The following is a 14,907-nucleotide window of genomic DNA, read 5'->3' on the forward strand; positions in this document are numbered from 1 at the left end:
GTCCCATGGCATTCCAGTAGATCTATGGGCCTAAAATGACTGATGTCAAACAGGGTTGTCCACCTACCTTGGTGTCAGAATTATGTTAGCATTGGTGGCTGTGAGATAATCTGACCAGAGGGCAGGCCAGGTCACATGCGATATCAGAATGAAAATCAAAGGTAATTGGTACATTAAGATTATAATCCTGCTTCAGTTAAAATGACCTGCTGTGCAGGTGTAGGGAGAAACCACCATTTTTCATTGCTACATTTCAGTACTTTCTTGATTTGGTTCAGGCCATTGTGTTTCATTTAAAGGCCGTTGAAAAGGTTCTTCTGTTCAGCCAGGCTGGAGACGAGAGCGTGAAGTGCCTCATTGGGGTGGCACCGATGCGCAGCACCGCCACCACCACGGGAGCGAGCTAGCTTTGCTCAAACCGCTGAGCGTGCCTGAAAGCTGATGTATTCCTTTCTGTGGGTGTTAGAAATGGCTTTGTGGGATGTTCTGCAGCGACAACTGGGAGGCACTCATGGCGCTTGCATTGCTTCTTCCTGCACATTCATCCGGACAAGGGAAAGCCGTCGCTCAGTTCCTCTGGCTTGGGTCCCACTTTCGAACAAGAATTTGCTGCTGAAAGTTGACCACCCACACTTTTAACTTTTTGGAGCTAAATAAAAGTCATGTGGTTTCATCTTTAAGTGCTTACAGTTCGTGGCTTCCTTGACTCTTGGATACTTCTGAGAGAATTGTGAAAATGGAAATTTGATAGAAATAGGATGGGTTAATTAGGCCTTGAAAGAAACCTCACCAGAGTAACATATCAGCCTTCAGCCCTCAGTGTTAAATACCTAATGGGGAGAGGCTGCATATGATCAGAATGTCATTTAATTTGGTAACTGTGATGTGCCTCTTGAATTATATTGAGTTATAAACTAAATTAAGACACATAAAAGGGATTTTCTTTTACTATTCATCTACATTAAAAACAAACAATTTGACTGTAGCTGAATTAATAATTTCAATGTAAGAACGAGAGAAGAATTTCCTTCAGTCAAAACTATAATAAGCTGAAAAATAAGGTGATAAGTTAGAAATTGCTTATAATAGAAAGTACTTTTTGGTCCTTTTTAAATAAGTTTCTGTTTTATGAGAAGACATTTTGGGGCTTTTGTGTTTGGTTGGAATGATCAGGATGATTTCTGTAAACTGTATTTTCATTTGCTTTAAAAAGATTCTTTAAATTTTACTTTAAATAAAAGCTGCTTGTCACTCAACTAATAATCCTGATGAATAAGTAGCTATTATTTCAGACTCCTTTTCTGCCTTGTGTTGATTTTACGATGTATTTGATTTTTATGGCACTATTTTTTGTATATTGTTTTGTGTTCTTTTACCTCAGTCTTATGAATGGCTATGAGTAAATCTGAATTTTGAGGTCATGTTTTCATTAAAAGTGCCATTCCTGATCTTGTTCCTTTGTATGGGACTGTCTGCTTTTCATAGGGAAGACCTAGGAGGACTTACAGAACTTTCCTTTTAAGGACACGTTTTGTTGTCTTTTGCATACAAATAGTTTAATTCCCAGCTATTTCTTTATTTTCTTACTCTTTCCTTTAACCTCCTCTTAAATGTTTTGTACTGTCAGAGTTAACTACTGAAACCAAGGGTAGTATGGTACAAATTACTAGTATCTGTGTATAGACCACTGCGGTAAATATTTCTTCATGGAAGATGGAAATCCCTCTCCTTCCAGGAGTTTGAATTGCAAATTTTATTTCTGTTGAGGAAATGAGTTGTCAGTAGGAGTTTGAAGGCAGGAACTCTGATGCTCCTCTTGCATCTTTTTGCTGACCTTGGGTGTTTCTTTGCTTGTGAGCTGACCCTTCCTTACTGAGAGCTCCTCTGCTTTCCTCTCTGTGCCTCTCCCTATTTTCCAGTCTTCCCAAATGTTTGCTGTGCCCTCAGCTGGGTGCAGCCCTCTGGCAGACACTCATGGCTCTCCACATACCAGGGCTGGTTCATTTGAGTGTGTTCTAAACGCTCAGCCTGTATCCCTTCATTCAGTGGAGACATTTCCTTAGTGTATGAATATTTCTCTGCATTCACCCCAAGGTGTCTTTTTCCCTTTGCTTTTTCTCTTGTGTTCCTTCCTCATCAAGCTCCAGTTTAATTTACCCTTTCATGTAATATACTTGCTTTCTTCTCTGCAGCTCCTGACCTCTGGAACAGCTTTCTACAGTACATGCCTCCAGAACCTCAGCTTTTAAATTGTATTTTTAAGCAACTGCTTAATTTACAAAATGTGGAAGAAGAAAGCCTGTGCAAAGTGTGTGGGGATAGGTAAAGAACCCATGCTATGGGTTCCTTGCTGCAGGCAAAATTTATCTGTGCTCGCTGGAAAGGCTTGCATCCCCTCCCCAGTAATATCAGCATTGTGGTGATGCACAGAAAAGCTGCCATGTTATCTGCCCCTAGCAATTGTAATGTCTTCTAGAGACTATGCCAGGCTTAGTCATCGTCCCTGGATTAACTTGCCCATCTTACTCCTGGCTCTGAGACACCCACAGCTGAGCCCTAAGACACATTTCTCTGACTTGCTGCTTAATTCACTGTCAGCTATCACTTAATACAAACAATTTATTCTTTGACATGCTTCTTAGTTTCCAGTCTTCCTGTTTTTCCCACCCAGTCGACCATAAACTGGAGTTTCTTTTCAGCTCCTCATCCCATTTTTTTTTAAATAAGTTTTTATCTTCTGTCCCCATCTCAGCAGGCTTTATCCTAGGTTACTTTTGTTCTCATTCTGAGGTCAACTTTTGTCCTTTTGTATTTAAATCAGACTGCTGCTCCTCAAATACACCTTTGAATGCCTGCTAGGGGAGCAGAGGATGTTGGTATGTCTCAGGACCTCCAAGGAGATGGAATGTGCAGAGCCTGGGACACCCAAGAGCTGTGACAGGAGTTTGAAGTGGAATTTGGCACTTCACACTTGTAGTGAAAATGTACTGACTGCTCTTTTCCAAAGTGCAAAATTTAACTCTAAATTAAATTTAGGGTTTTGGGGTAGTGGAATATGCCCAACTCAGATCATTCTTCTGACAAGTTTTATGTGCTTGCTGAAGCCTAATGGGTGCAGCAATATTTCAGACAAAAGATTTCCAGAAGGTAGCACAGGTAATGTAATTTTTCTTAGGTCTGTCTCTTGCAAGCAGCTCAACTAACTTGTGCCCAGTAATAAAGCTGAGAGACATCTAGAAGGATGAATTTCAGTGTGCCTAATTTGGCAAAGTTATTCTCCGTGATTTTATCACTGAAAAGATTTAGAGAGTGTTTTGCTGCTTTTTCCCTCAAACTTATAATTCTCAGAGAAACTAAGGCTTTGGTTGGATATGATGCAGTCCTCAAAACCTGGTATCTGCCCCACTTGGGCAACTGTGCTCTGCTACCTTGACAAAACCCTGGGCTGGCTCCTTCCTCATGCTTAGCACTTACTTGTCTGTTACAAGGTAACACTCTGAATTTTTTTTTTTTACTATTTCTAATTGTTGCCAATTTTTTTTCCCCCAAGAGCTGCAGTTGATTGCTTTGTGACAGAGAATCTGCTCAAATGTCAATCTGGTGCCACAAGGGGCATGGGTGGGTGTTGCACCACTTCTCAGCAGCTCTCAGCGCATGCTCATCCCCCACTAGGGAAAACCCAGCAGAAAAATCATTTCTGTTTTGAGGCAGGACTGAGTTACTGCTGGTAGGGACCTCTTGAACCAGCTTTCTGTGGGGCCTGATGAGGACATCAATCAGATGCTACCTGCACTAGGACAGCAGGCATGGAGGGAGGATGCAGAAGGGGTGGTGTCAGCAACCTGATAGACACAGGTAGCCATGAAGTCAAACCAGCCCATGAAGGGGAATGGGCTATAATTTCCTATTTGCACCTTTTCCATCCCTTTTTTCAATTAATTACTACTATATTTGATCCTTCTCTTCTATATAAGCATACCTGCCTCCAGCTTCCTCTCGGAACTTAATCCATGAAACTGGGTATTGTAAAGTAAACTGCATCAGGTCCTGTGTACTTGAAAATACTTAGATTATCCTAGGAGTTTTAAAACTATTTTCCTCTAGAGACAAGTGTTCTTATTAAAGACATTCTTGAGGGTTTACCTCTAATGTTTATTGTGGTAGCTATCTGGGTTTCTTTTTTAAAAAAAAAAAAAACAAACCAAAAAAACAGGTATTGAAGCTGAAAGGGCAAACCTACACAGGACTCAAGATGCCACCAAGTTTTTAGTGGTCTGCACTGAACAGTGATCTATAATTGTATCTATACCAGGGATTGCTCATAGTATTGGAAGAGAAACTTGAATTAAATCAGTTGATGCCACAATTTTTAGGTCTGGAGCGAGGGGCTAGATACGTGTCTGGTTTAGCTTAATGGGATGCTTTCCTGTTATTTTTGTGTCTCTTGCTGGAATGTATCAGTTTGTGGCTTATCTGTTTCATAGTTCCATGTATTTTGTGCTCCTTTCACTGTCCCCCTAAAGAATCTGACTTCCCATTTCTTGCGCTCACATTTCATGTCACTGAGAAATTTTTAGTCCCTTTGCCTCCTATCTGTCCCTGTCATTTGTGATGCTTTGTGCTGGTGTCTTTTGGCTTTTTACTTCTTAGCAGGTCCCTCATCCCATGTCAGATGGTTGTGCAAGTTATGATTGATCAAGTAGTGCAGTAAAGACAAATAATACTAATTTGCATAAATAGTGCAAATAATGAATATAGTGCTGTAGCAAAAATTAATGACACAAATCAAGGTTTTTTTTAAAAGGCTCACTGATTCTGCTGATCACAGATCTTGAGATTTCTGAAGAAAAGTCAGATATCGGAAGGCACTATGAATAATTTTGGAGATGGGAGAGAAGCTGTGAGTCACCAAGGATCTCTAGTGCAAGCAAAACAGCGCTAGGAAATCTTTAGTCTGTAATTCATGAAAGAAGAAATTGAGAGAATACACCACTTCAGTCCTACATCTTATCAGTTATGAAGTTTGTAAAACAGGAAGGGGAAGCGAGCACTTGCTGAGTGACGTGTAACATCTGGCCTGAAATTAAACATTCCTCAGGGTTTCCTAAAATTGCCTGTCAGTAATCAGGATCTTTTAAACTCCACTAAAATATTTTGCTCTATACATCTATCAGGTTTCCTGTATGCTTTGTACCCTAAAACCCAGCTATCTTGTAGAGCTCTCTCTGTCATGTGGTATTTTTTTCACTAGCCCTACACTGTAGGTGCAGTGTGCAGGTGAGCCTGACAAGAGTGTGTTGTTTGTACCAGCCCTAGTGCATGCAGGCAGGTTTTTGCCGCTCTGTGCAGCCAAAGGAGGATGCTGTCTGTGTTCTCTCTGAATGTTTGAAGTTCACGGGAAAAACTTACACAAGTCTTTAACCACGAAAACAGGCAAAATACTGTTGTTTGTGTCTTGCAAGCAAGTTGAGACAAAAAGTTTTGATGTATAATCCAAACCTAAGTTGCTGTTCTGATGGAGAGAGCTGCAAATCTCTGGATTTTATGTCCTAAGCATTGCCCCTCCTTCTCACACCTGGTTTTGAGATTCTCTTTTATCTCTAATTGTATCCCTTTGACCTAGTCTTCCCACGCCCTGAATTGTTCCCTTTTCACCCCTCCTTCCTCTGCTCTTACAGTTCTCAGGGTGGAAAAACACTTACATAAAATAGTGTGAAATGTATTTCTCCCTGTGGAATAGCTGTAATCTTAATTTAATCCAATTATGTTGGCTAAACATATTAGCTGGATGCTTTTGTTAACACTTGACCTTTTGGAAATCTGTGTCCTTGGATTACAGAGCTGAACGGAGCAGAGGTGTTTCATGCTATTAGAAGCTGCCACCAGTGGTCTGCTGGGAGTGTGGTGCCAGTGTTGGTTAGAAGGATACAGTTCAGTTTTGCCCTGTTGCCAGTGAATTTTATGCCCCTTCACACAAAATGCGGAGAAGAGTGGCTTGAGTGCTCTGCACGTGCTGTTAGACCATGGGCTTGTATGAGTTTCATGTGCTTTAACTTGCCTTTTAATAAGTTTGAGGTTTGCAAGCAGAGTCCAACAGAAAGATGTTAGTTAGCTATCCATAAATAAATACGTATAAATTAATTTATTTAGAGCCTTCTCTTGGTCATAGACCCAAAGTAAAGTGCATAAGACAAATCCACAATCCAGAAATACCTGTCTACAACTCCATAGCAGAATGTATTGTTTTGTCTTGATTCACTGAGGAGCAAGACATTATCCAGCCCTGTGGGCTGAATCTTAAAAAACAAGCAAATAATGTCCTCTGAATTACTCTGCCTAACTGAATGAACAGCATTCTTCAGAAACAGTTATTTGTCTAAACTTGATTAGACTTAAAACTTCTTTTTCTTCTTTTTCCTGTGTCTTCCAGGTAATGTGCTTTCTATTGTTAGGATAACAAGTATCCCCAGATTTAATTTCAGTAACCTGAGTGGCAGGGAAGGGTATAGAATTGTTTCCAAAGATAGTATATTGTGTTTCTGTCTAAGAATGGAATTCATATGGGTGGTGGTTTTCATTGCAGTTTGTCTGTCTGTTGCGAAGTTTAAGGGTTTCATTCACTATTTTCATTATCCAAGATGAACACAGCTTTCCTTTGAACTAAGTGCAACATTTAGCTGATTTTCAGGCATCGTCAAATACTACTTTTGCTCCACCTTACTTTTATCTAGGCAGCACAGGTGCTAGTTAATGTGAAATAAAGGTAGTGGCTGTGCTTTCAATGAGGACAAGTTTTTGAGAGGCAGAGAAGAAGACTGCCAATGCGGCTCTTGGTGTCGTGCCATGTATTTCACTGATGGGAAGTTCATAATTCATTTATCCCCTCAAAGCCATCCTCTCAGATAATGAAGGGGAAAATATAACTTGCAGTAGCACTACTTTTGCACAAACTTAGATGGATATAAGGAGATTTTCAAAGGAAACGTGGGTTCATACATATGTGTGGTGCATGAGAGGCTGTCTGTTTTTCTTAAATGAAATGTTCTCAAGTGAGGGCCAAAATCTTTCATACCTATTCAAGAAGGTCTAAACTAGACTGAAATGCGCCATGCAGTTGTCACTCAGCTCTTCAGATCTAAAACAATTGCTGAGTTTTCAAATAAAAATCTCATCAGCCTAGCCTACTCAAAGGAGTGACATATTTAAGTCCACCTTAGGGTTCCAGGAAATATTTGGATTCATAGCATATGGGCTATGGATCTGTACTGATACCTTGCTGTGAAAAACTCACCACTCTGCCTTTCCTATAGTCCCAATACTGTGTTTGATAAAGTGAAATATACTTCTTAACAATCCATCAATTGAAAAATCTTTTTTTTTTTAACAGGCAAAACGAAGGCTGGAGCTAGGAGAAAGTGGCCACCAGTATCTTGCAGAAGGACTAAAGACTCCAAAGGGGAAAGGAAGAGCTGCAACAAGAAGTCCAGATAGCCCAAAAAGTAAGGGAACTTGTAACATGCTGTCATCAGTCTGCATTACTTCGCTTAGGGTGTGTTTATTGCTGTCCTCACTTAGATGGGTATGCAACAAACTCAGCCCCCCAGCCGGGCAATGGACAGCAGGTTTGCAGCATGCAGGCATTGCTGCAGAGCTGTTAAGAGGCTGCAGAGGCTCCTGGCTGCCAGGTGTGTCTCTCTGCCTGCTGGGCAGCCTGCATTCTCTCTGCCCAGGGCCTCCCCTTCAGCCAAGGACATGATGCTGGGATGCTTAAGAGAGGTGGATGCTGAGGAATGAAGGTGGCATGATGGGATCGAATGCACAGTTGTTAGGCAAAGCTCATCAGGCCAGCCTCTTCCTTCACTGCTGGAGTTAGAGCAGCTGGCTGCCAGGGCTTCTTTCCCTGGGCAAGGATTTGCAAGGAGTGCTAGCTGTGCCTCAGCAGCGCTGCACAATAAATGTTCTTTGTGGTATCCGAGCTGCCTTGTGTCCCTGCAGTGTGACTCTGGATCCTGCCACTGCCTAGTTGCTCTAAGTATTAATTTTTGCACATCTGCATTGCCTCGGGCAGTGGACTTCTTGCAGCAGAAGCTGGGGGCTATAGCCTTGCTGCCTTGTTTGGGGGGTTTTCAGCAGGAGAGTTGGCTGGCAGAGGGAGCCACATGGGGCAAGGAGAGGATGGGGGCAGAAGTGGTAGTGATGTCAGAGCAAGAGATGCCAAAGGGTCCTTCCTCACCAGTCTGCTGGTTTCTATTGAGGCAGATAGGAAAAGTGAAATTAGTTGAAGATACAAACTTAAAGCATAGGAGTTAAACAGCCACAGCTGATTTAATTAAACTAAACTTCATTTAGCTAAATGAAGCCTATTTTAAATTGAAGTGGATTCTCGTAGAAATACTCTTTGGTGCATAGGGTGCTGTTGCAGCATTGATAAGCCTGTACAAAGAATTTTGTGCATGATGAGGAGCACAAGCCATACTAGGTGGGAGTCCAGTCACTTCTTGCCATTACCACTCTGATCCTCTTACTCTCTTCTAAACCCCAAACAAAACCCAGCTAAACCAACCACCCTTGCTCTAAATCCACAAGGTCATGTAAGTGATGTGAAGGAAATTTAGATGAGATGTTGGGAAGAAATTCTTTCCTCACAGGGTGGCAAGGCACTGGAACAGGTTGCCCAGAGAAGCTGTGGATGCCTCATCCCTGGAAGTGTTTCAAGGCCAGGTTGGATGGGGCTCTGAGCAATCTGGTCTAGTGGGAGGTGTCCCTATCCATGGCAGGAAGGGTGGAACTAGACGATCTCTAAGTTCCACTTCCAACCCAAGCCTTTCTATGAATATTCTTCCATTTCCCAGAGCAGACAAGCCCTGAATCTACCCAAAGAAATACAGCTAACTGATTCTCTTTGCAAAGGTGCAACATTTTGGTTTTCATTGACAAGCCATTGTATTCTTCAAAATATTTCAGGGTAATCTAAAGGTTCACTCTTAGGTGGGATTATCAGTTTTGACTGACTTCTGCAGTTTAAGGTATGACCTGACCTTTGAAAACATGGAAAAGAACACCAAATCAGCCCAAGTTCCACCCTGCATAACACTGGAAGCAAATGAAGGGTTTGAGATGTACCAGCCCAGCAGACTTGTAATAATGGCTGGTTCATTTCCCTTGACAAAAAGGCCTTGAATGTCTAGAATTAGAAATCATTCTGATCCAAGGATTTAAACTCTTAAAAGCCCATCTGTTAAGTATATACATGCTGCATTTGTGCATGGAAACCATGAATTGGTCCAAGCCATTTGCTGACTTCTAATTTAAAAGATATGGATACTCTCTCCCAGTTTGAGCATTGCTTGGTTATGGAGCAATGATGATTATAGATCGTATTTTATGTCAATCTCTAATTCACTTGAGTTTTCTCAAGCTGTGGAGTTTGGCACTGATGGAATCTGTCATTGTGTTCACCCACTGAAGTACAGCTAAGTCCTGCTTAATTGCATATGAAACACATATCTCACATGAGGGGGAAATCAAACCCTGATGAAAGCTGGCTATCAGTCTGATGAAGGAGAATCACAGGGGATTTTTTGGGTTTACTGCCAGGATAAATAAATACTAAAAATACTATTATGAATTCATACAGTAAAAGCCTAAGCAGAATATTGCTATATGTATCTGTCAGACTACTGGAAATATTTGCATCTTAAAAAACATATATATTTGCTCACATACCTGTGACTTTTGGAAAAGTACATCTCGAAATACAAATACGTAGTGGTAAGTTGTGTCTTAATGCAGAGGTATGAGAGATTTCTTTAGTAAAAATGAAAGAAGTAACTGTAATATATATAATTTCATTTTTGGTTGCTGCTTTCAGAACCAAAATGAGAAAAAAATGATTTAACTTTCTTTTTCATTTTCCTTCCAAGCTCCAAAATCTCCTTCAGAAAAGACTCGGTATGATACATCCCTTGGCCTTCTCACAAAGAAGTTCATTCAGTTGCTGAGCCAATCTCCTGATGGGGTCCTAGATTTGAACAGAGCAGCAGAGGTCCTCAAGGTGCAAAAAAGGAGGATTTACGATATCACCAATGTACTGGAAGGCATCCATCTCATTAAGAAAAAATCCAAAAACAACATTCAGTGGATGTAAGTATTCATTATCCTTTTCTATCCCTGCTGGCTGATTTTACTATCAGAGGACAGCAGTGTTTTTCTTCTCCCACCTTTCGTTCTAACACTTTGCTCCAAGCAATCATCCAAAATGCCTTCCAACAGGATAAAGTTCTATTTTTTTCTTAAGAAAAGTTAATAAAAAGGATTTGTCAGGGAAATTAGAAACTAGCATTTTGTTTGAAAACTGGATTAATTAATTTACTTCTTCATGTGGAGTAAGTTTTAGGTATGTATCTCTACCTACTGCCTTCCGTGAGATTTTTTAAGCTGTGGTTAGATACAAAATTTTGGAAGTAGTTAGAAATATTCAACTCTTACATCTTGGTGGCAGTTCCAAAATGTGTTGTTGTGATAAAAAGATGCTTTTTCTGGAAAGCGTAGTTTATGTTGACTCGCTAGGGGTGGGTTTAGGGAGAAAGGACTAAGAACCTGATCTGCAGTGTAAAATCTTGTCTCTCCCCTTTACCATGGTGTTAGGGACAAATTTTGCAGAAGCTGACTGGGTGTCTCCCTTTCCCCTTGTCTGCAGGGGCTGCAGTCTGTCAGAGGATGGTGGGATGCTGGCGCAGCGCCAGGGCCTCACGAAGGAGGTGACCGAGCTGACTCAGGAAGAGAAGAAACTGGATGAGCTAATCCAAAGCTGCACCCTGGACCTCAAGCTGCTAACGGAGGACTCAGAGAATCAGAGATATCCTTTTTCCCGAAAGCTCAAAGGTGCTCAGCTTCCTTGCTGTGCCCTGTAATACTAGGAGACTTCCTCTGTGTGATGTCATAGAAAGAAAGCATCAGAAGATTCTCGAAGTTGGAAAGGTTTTAATGTAGTTTGATATAAAAGCTACTTAAGCAGCTTGAACCTGTAATGCTTCTGGAATATGAAAAGCAAAAATAGAAAAGGTGATTAATGAAGGAGACTGTTAACATTTGTGTTCACATAGAGTAGAACCAAGAACCTTTGATTAATGACTGATGATATCCAATAGCCTTGTGTTTTTTTCAAGCCTAGAGAAAACCAGTTTTATGTGTTCAGAAATTAAAAAGACATGAAGAGAAAGTCTGATAAAGTAACAGATTTGTTTAGTCATTACTTTTTTTTAATTTATTTTACTTTAAACTGATATGTCATAAATTACAGGCACAGAGAGGAAAATAAAGTTGAGGTTTGGTTTAGTCTGAAACTTTCAACTGATTCCCCTGGTGAGAGAATCTATAATAAAATATAGATAAAACTATGAGCTCTCAAGATACCTTAGGCTGAATTATTTAAGGCAATAGCAAAACTAAATTGCATAAGGTTCATATGACTTATTTTAGCTGTTAATGCCCTTTGTAATTAACCAGTAGTCATTTTCCTTAGATTTCCCACCTATTCCCAACACAAGAAAGCATTCTATTAAACACTGATGTGTAAACTTATTACAATGTGTAATAAGTAGTGTTTAAATAGCATCAAATAAAGTGGATTTATTCTCTGTTCTGAAGGACAGGAAATAACTATTGGAGTACCAGTAAAAAGTACTTGAACTATGTGAACATTGTCTTTTGACTGGATTTTCTAGACATTTTGATGTAACCAAAGATCACCAAATGGTATGGGGTGTAGGATCAGCCTTGCCTTCAGCTAAGAGCATAATTCATGAAGAGACATAAGCAAGACAAAACTGACCATGGCCATTCTCAATTTTTGTAGCACTGAATCCTGTAAGGGTGAACTCTGCCTTTGCAAAAACAGGTGGTAAAAGCCTTGACAAAAGCCATTTGGGTGAAAGATGATGACCTGTCTCTTTGCCTCTTGGATCTGTTTGATCCAGGATAGATGCAAGACGTATTGGAGCTTGGGCAGTCTGTCCTGCTGTACTGCTCAGTAACAGCACACATTCACACCACCAAAAAGTATAAGTCAGATATATAAGTTTTTTTATTTCTCTGGCGTAAATGTTATGCCAGGTACCTCACAGATGACAAAACTAAAGAGCTGGAACTATATGCATGTGATCATGGTTATTTCACAGTTCTTTGTCAAAGCCAAAAGCACTTTGACACTTCAGTTACATGGATCAGTACATGAGGCTTCATCATGTAGTAACTCCCAAAACACTGGCATTTTGACAAATACATGCTGAACAGCAAAATATTCATCTTTTTTCTGTGCTTATGCAAGAATTGACATTCCGCACTCTAGAGGTTTAAAGTAGCTGCTTAAACATGCTTTAAAATATTTTTATATGATATAAATTAATATACAAATATATGAATGTTGTATAAATGTTTGTATATTTATATATCTTTTGTATATGTTCTATGTATTATATATTTATGTTTGCAAAGCCCCTCAAATTTAAAATGAAATTAGGATTTTTGTCAGCCTGAAGAAGAGGGAGTTTTCAGGGAGACCCTATAGCACCTCCTGGTCCTAAAGGGAGCCTGTGGGAGAGGTGGAAATGGAGTTTCCACCATGTAGTGGCAGAACAAGGAGAAGTGGCTTTAAGCTGAAAGAAGGTGAATTTAGATGAAATATTAGACAGAAGTTCTCTACTGTGTGGGTGGTGGGGCAATGGGGCAAGTTGCCCAGAGAAGCTGTGGATGCCCCATCCCTGGAATTACTCCAGGCCAGGCTGGATGGGAGTCTGGGCAACCTGGTCTAGTGAAAGGTGTCCCTGCTCATGTCAGAGGGGTTGGAACTAAATGATCTTTTAAGGTCCTTTCCAGCCCAAACCATTCTAAGATTCAGTGATCCTGTGTATGCAGCTCTATAGCGTGCATGCATAAACTCCTATACACTTCTTCAGTGATTTTCAGCTCTCTGCATTTTGATAGCAAGTGCACAAAAATTTTTGCTTCATTAAATCTGTGATTAATTTCAGGTTCTTGAATCTTAGCTTATGTAGTTTCCTGCCTATAGAGGAGGAGAGAAGCACTCAGCAAAGAGAATCCCTTTTGTTCACTGAGTAGTGGCCCCAGCTGTTACATCAAGGGGAAGTTCTCACAGGGCTTCATGGCATTCACAGTGTAGAGAGCAGAAAACCTTGGGCTAAGAGCTATGTTGCATGAGAAAATGGAAAAATAATTCAAACACTTCTGCCTCTTCTAATTGTCTGAGTGTATTGTAACATGGGATGGAAAATTCCTTAACAGTGATTACATTAGCTTATGTGACGTATCAAGATATTCGAAAAATTAGTGGCCTTAAAGACCAAACTGTTATAGTTGTGAAAGCTCCTCCAGAAACAAGACTTGAAGTGCCTGACCCAGTGGAGGTAAGGAAAACCTGGCATTTTCTGCCAGATTATATATAGTTTTTCTACAGATGCAGCGTCTCTTGAGTCTTACTGTGATACGTGCCCAGGTACACAGTCCTGTATTCTTACAAATTTTAGGGGTGTTTCTGTAGAAAAGGAAGGGGAAACTTTAAAAATCAATTTACAGAGAACAATTGTTATTTGTTCCTTTTCACTCACTTCCAAGTTTCTTCAGAGTAATCCACACCATTTACAGATATTTTCTTTTGCCATGTTTTATGTAAAGAAAAACTTTCTTGACAATTGGAATTTCCTTGGTTTCTAACAATGTAAAATCTTCCACAAGAAATTCAGCTTTCTTATTTTAGGTAAAAAGTGAATGGATAACTCAATGCCTTAAGCATCTTGATGACTAATAAAATTGATATCCAAATTTATTGAAACAGGTTTTCATGGGGGACTTTTTTTTCTGAGGTATTACAGAATACCTAGAAGTTTGTGTTTTAATCCTAGAAAACATTCTTGCCCTTCATTCTTTCATCATCATCTTTGCTTCATTGGCACTTACTTTAATTCTCACTTGTGAAGACAGACTGAAGTATGTTGGGAAAATGGGAATTACTGACAGGAACTGCTGGTTTAGAGATTCTAAAAATGTACCTAATTTCTTCATTCAAGGAGCAGCTAGAGATGGGGCTAACCCCACAAACACTGCTAATGTTATGTTCATACCTGTGCATTGATCCTTCATTCCTACACTGGGCCAGTGAGCTCAGCCATACCTGCTGCCCTGTCAGGGCAGGAACAGACTCTGGAGTCTTTGTCACTTTTTTTTCCCTAAGATTATTTTTAACTTGCTTAGACCAGTTATGGTTTCTATCCTTCTTTTTTTCTTTTCTTTGCCTTTGTCCTTACTTTCCCCTTTGAACCTTGTTGCAGGTTTTGGCAGGAAGAATAAATCATTTTTCTGCAATGAGAAAAGGGTATCTTTTGCCAGTATTCATAAATATATACTGTTATTGTTGTTTGCTTTCCTGTTTCTTTCCCCTGGGTATTATGCTTTGATTTTTAATTCAGCTAAATCAGGCAGGCAGAGAGAGATGCACACAATCATTAAAATTAGTGCTTAGACCTCCCTTATGCTCTAAACCCACCTTACTTAATTTTCAGCTTCAGGCAGTAAGGTCCTATTTCTTTCTGTCACATGCAATTACATTTCAGTGTTCTTTTTTTTGCATACCTCAGTCACTCAATAGTACCTTCCTTCTTCAACTCCTGCTCTTCCCATCTCCTTTTTTACTAATTATCTGTAGCATTGCCCTAAGTACTCTTAACTGCTTTCTGTTCCCTGGCAAGCCCCCATTCAGTTGCTGTTCTCTGTATTTGTAAATGCTGTCTATAATGTTACATAACTGTCAGAACCCAAATAATAAGAGGAACATTTTGTCAAAGGGCATAAAAGGAAGTATTTTAAACAAGTCTGCAAAGAGGTACCTGGTGC

General features: G+C 40.1%; 1 protein-coding gene across 2 annotated transcripts in view; it reads left to right on the forward strand.

Annotated features, from left to right (window-relative positions):
• E2F3 (E2F transcription factor 3) overlaps positions 1 to 14,907 on the forward strand; it is a 42,079-nt gene that overhangs the window by 23,233 nt on the left and 3,939 nt on the right. For both annotated transcript variants that reach the window (XM_088055311.1, XM_088055317.1), the window contains exons 2-5: positions 7,388 to 7,499; positions 9,924 to 10,143; positions 10,700 to 10,858; positions 13,310 to 13,424. In XM_088055311.1, coding sequence (XP_087911437.1) covers positions 7,388 to 7,499; positions 9,924 to 10,143; positions 10,700 to 10,858; positions 13,310 to 13,424 — 606 coding nt within the window. The remainder of the gene's footprint in view (positions 1 to 7,387; positions 7,500 to 9,923; positions 10,144 to 10,699; positions 10,859 to 13,309; positions 13,425 to 14,907) is intronic.

This window comes from Pseudopodoces humilis, chromosome 1 (assembly GCF_049639895.1).
Source record: "Pseudopodoces humilis isolate 2021_Gansu_Grassland_sample_001 chromosome 1, ASM4963989v1, whole genome shotgun sequence".
Classification (NCBI taxonomy): Eukaryota; Metazoa; Chordata; class Aves; order Passeriformes; family Paridae; genus Pseudopodoces; species Pseudopodoces humilis.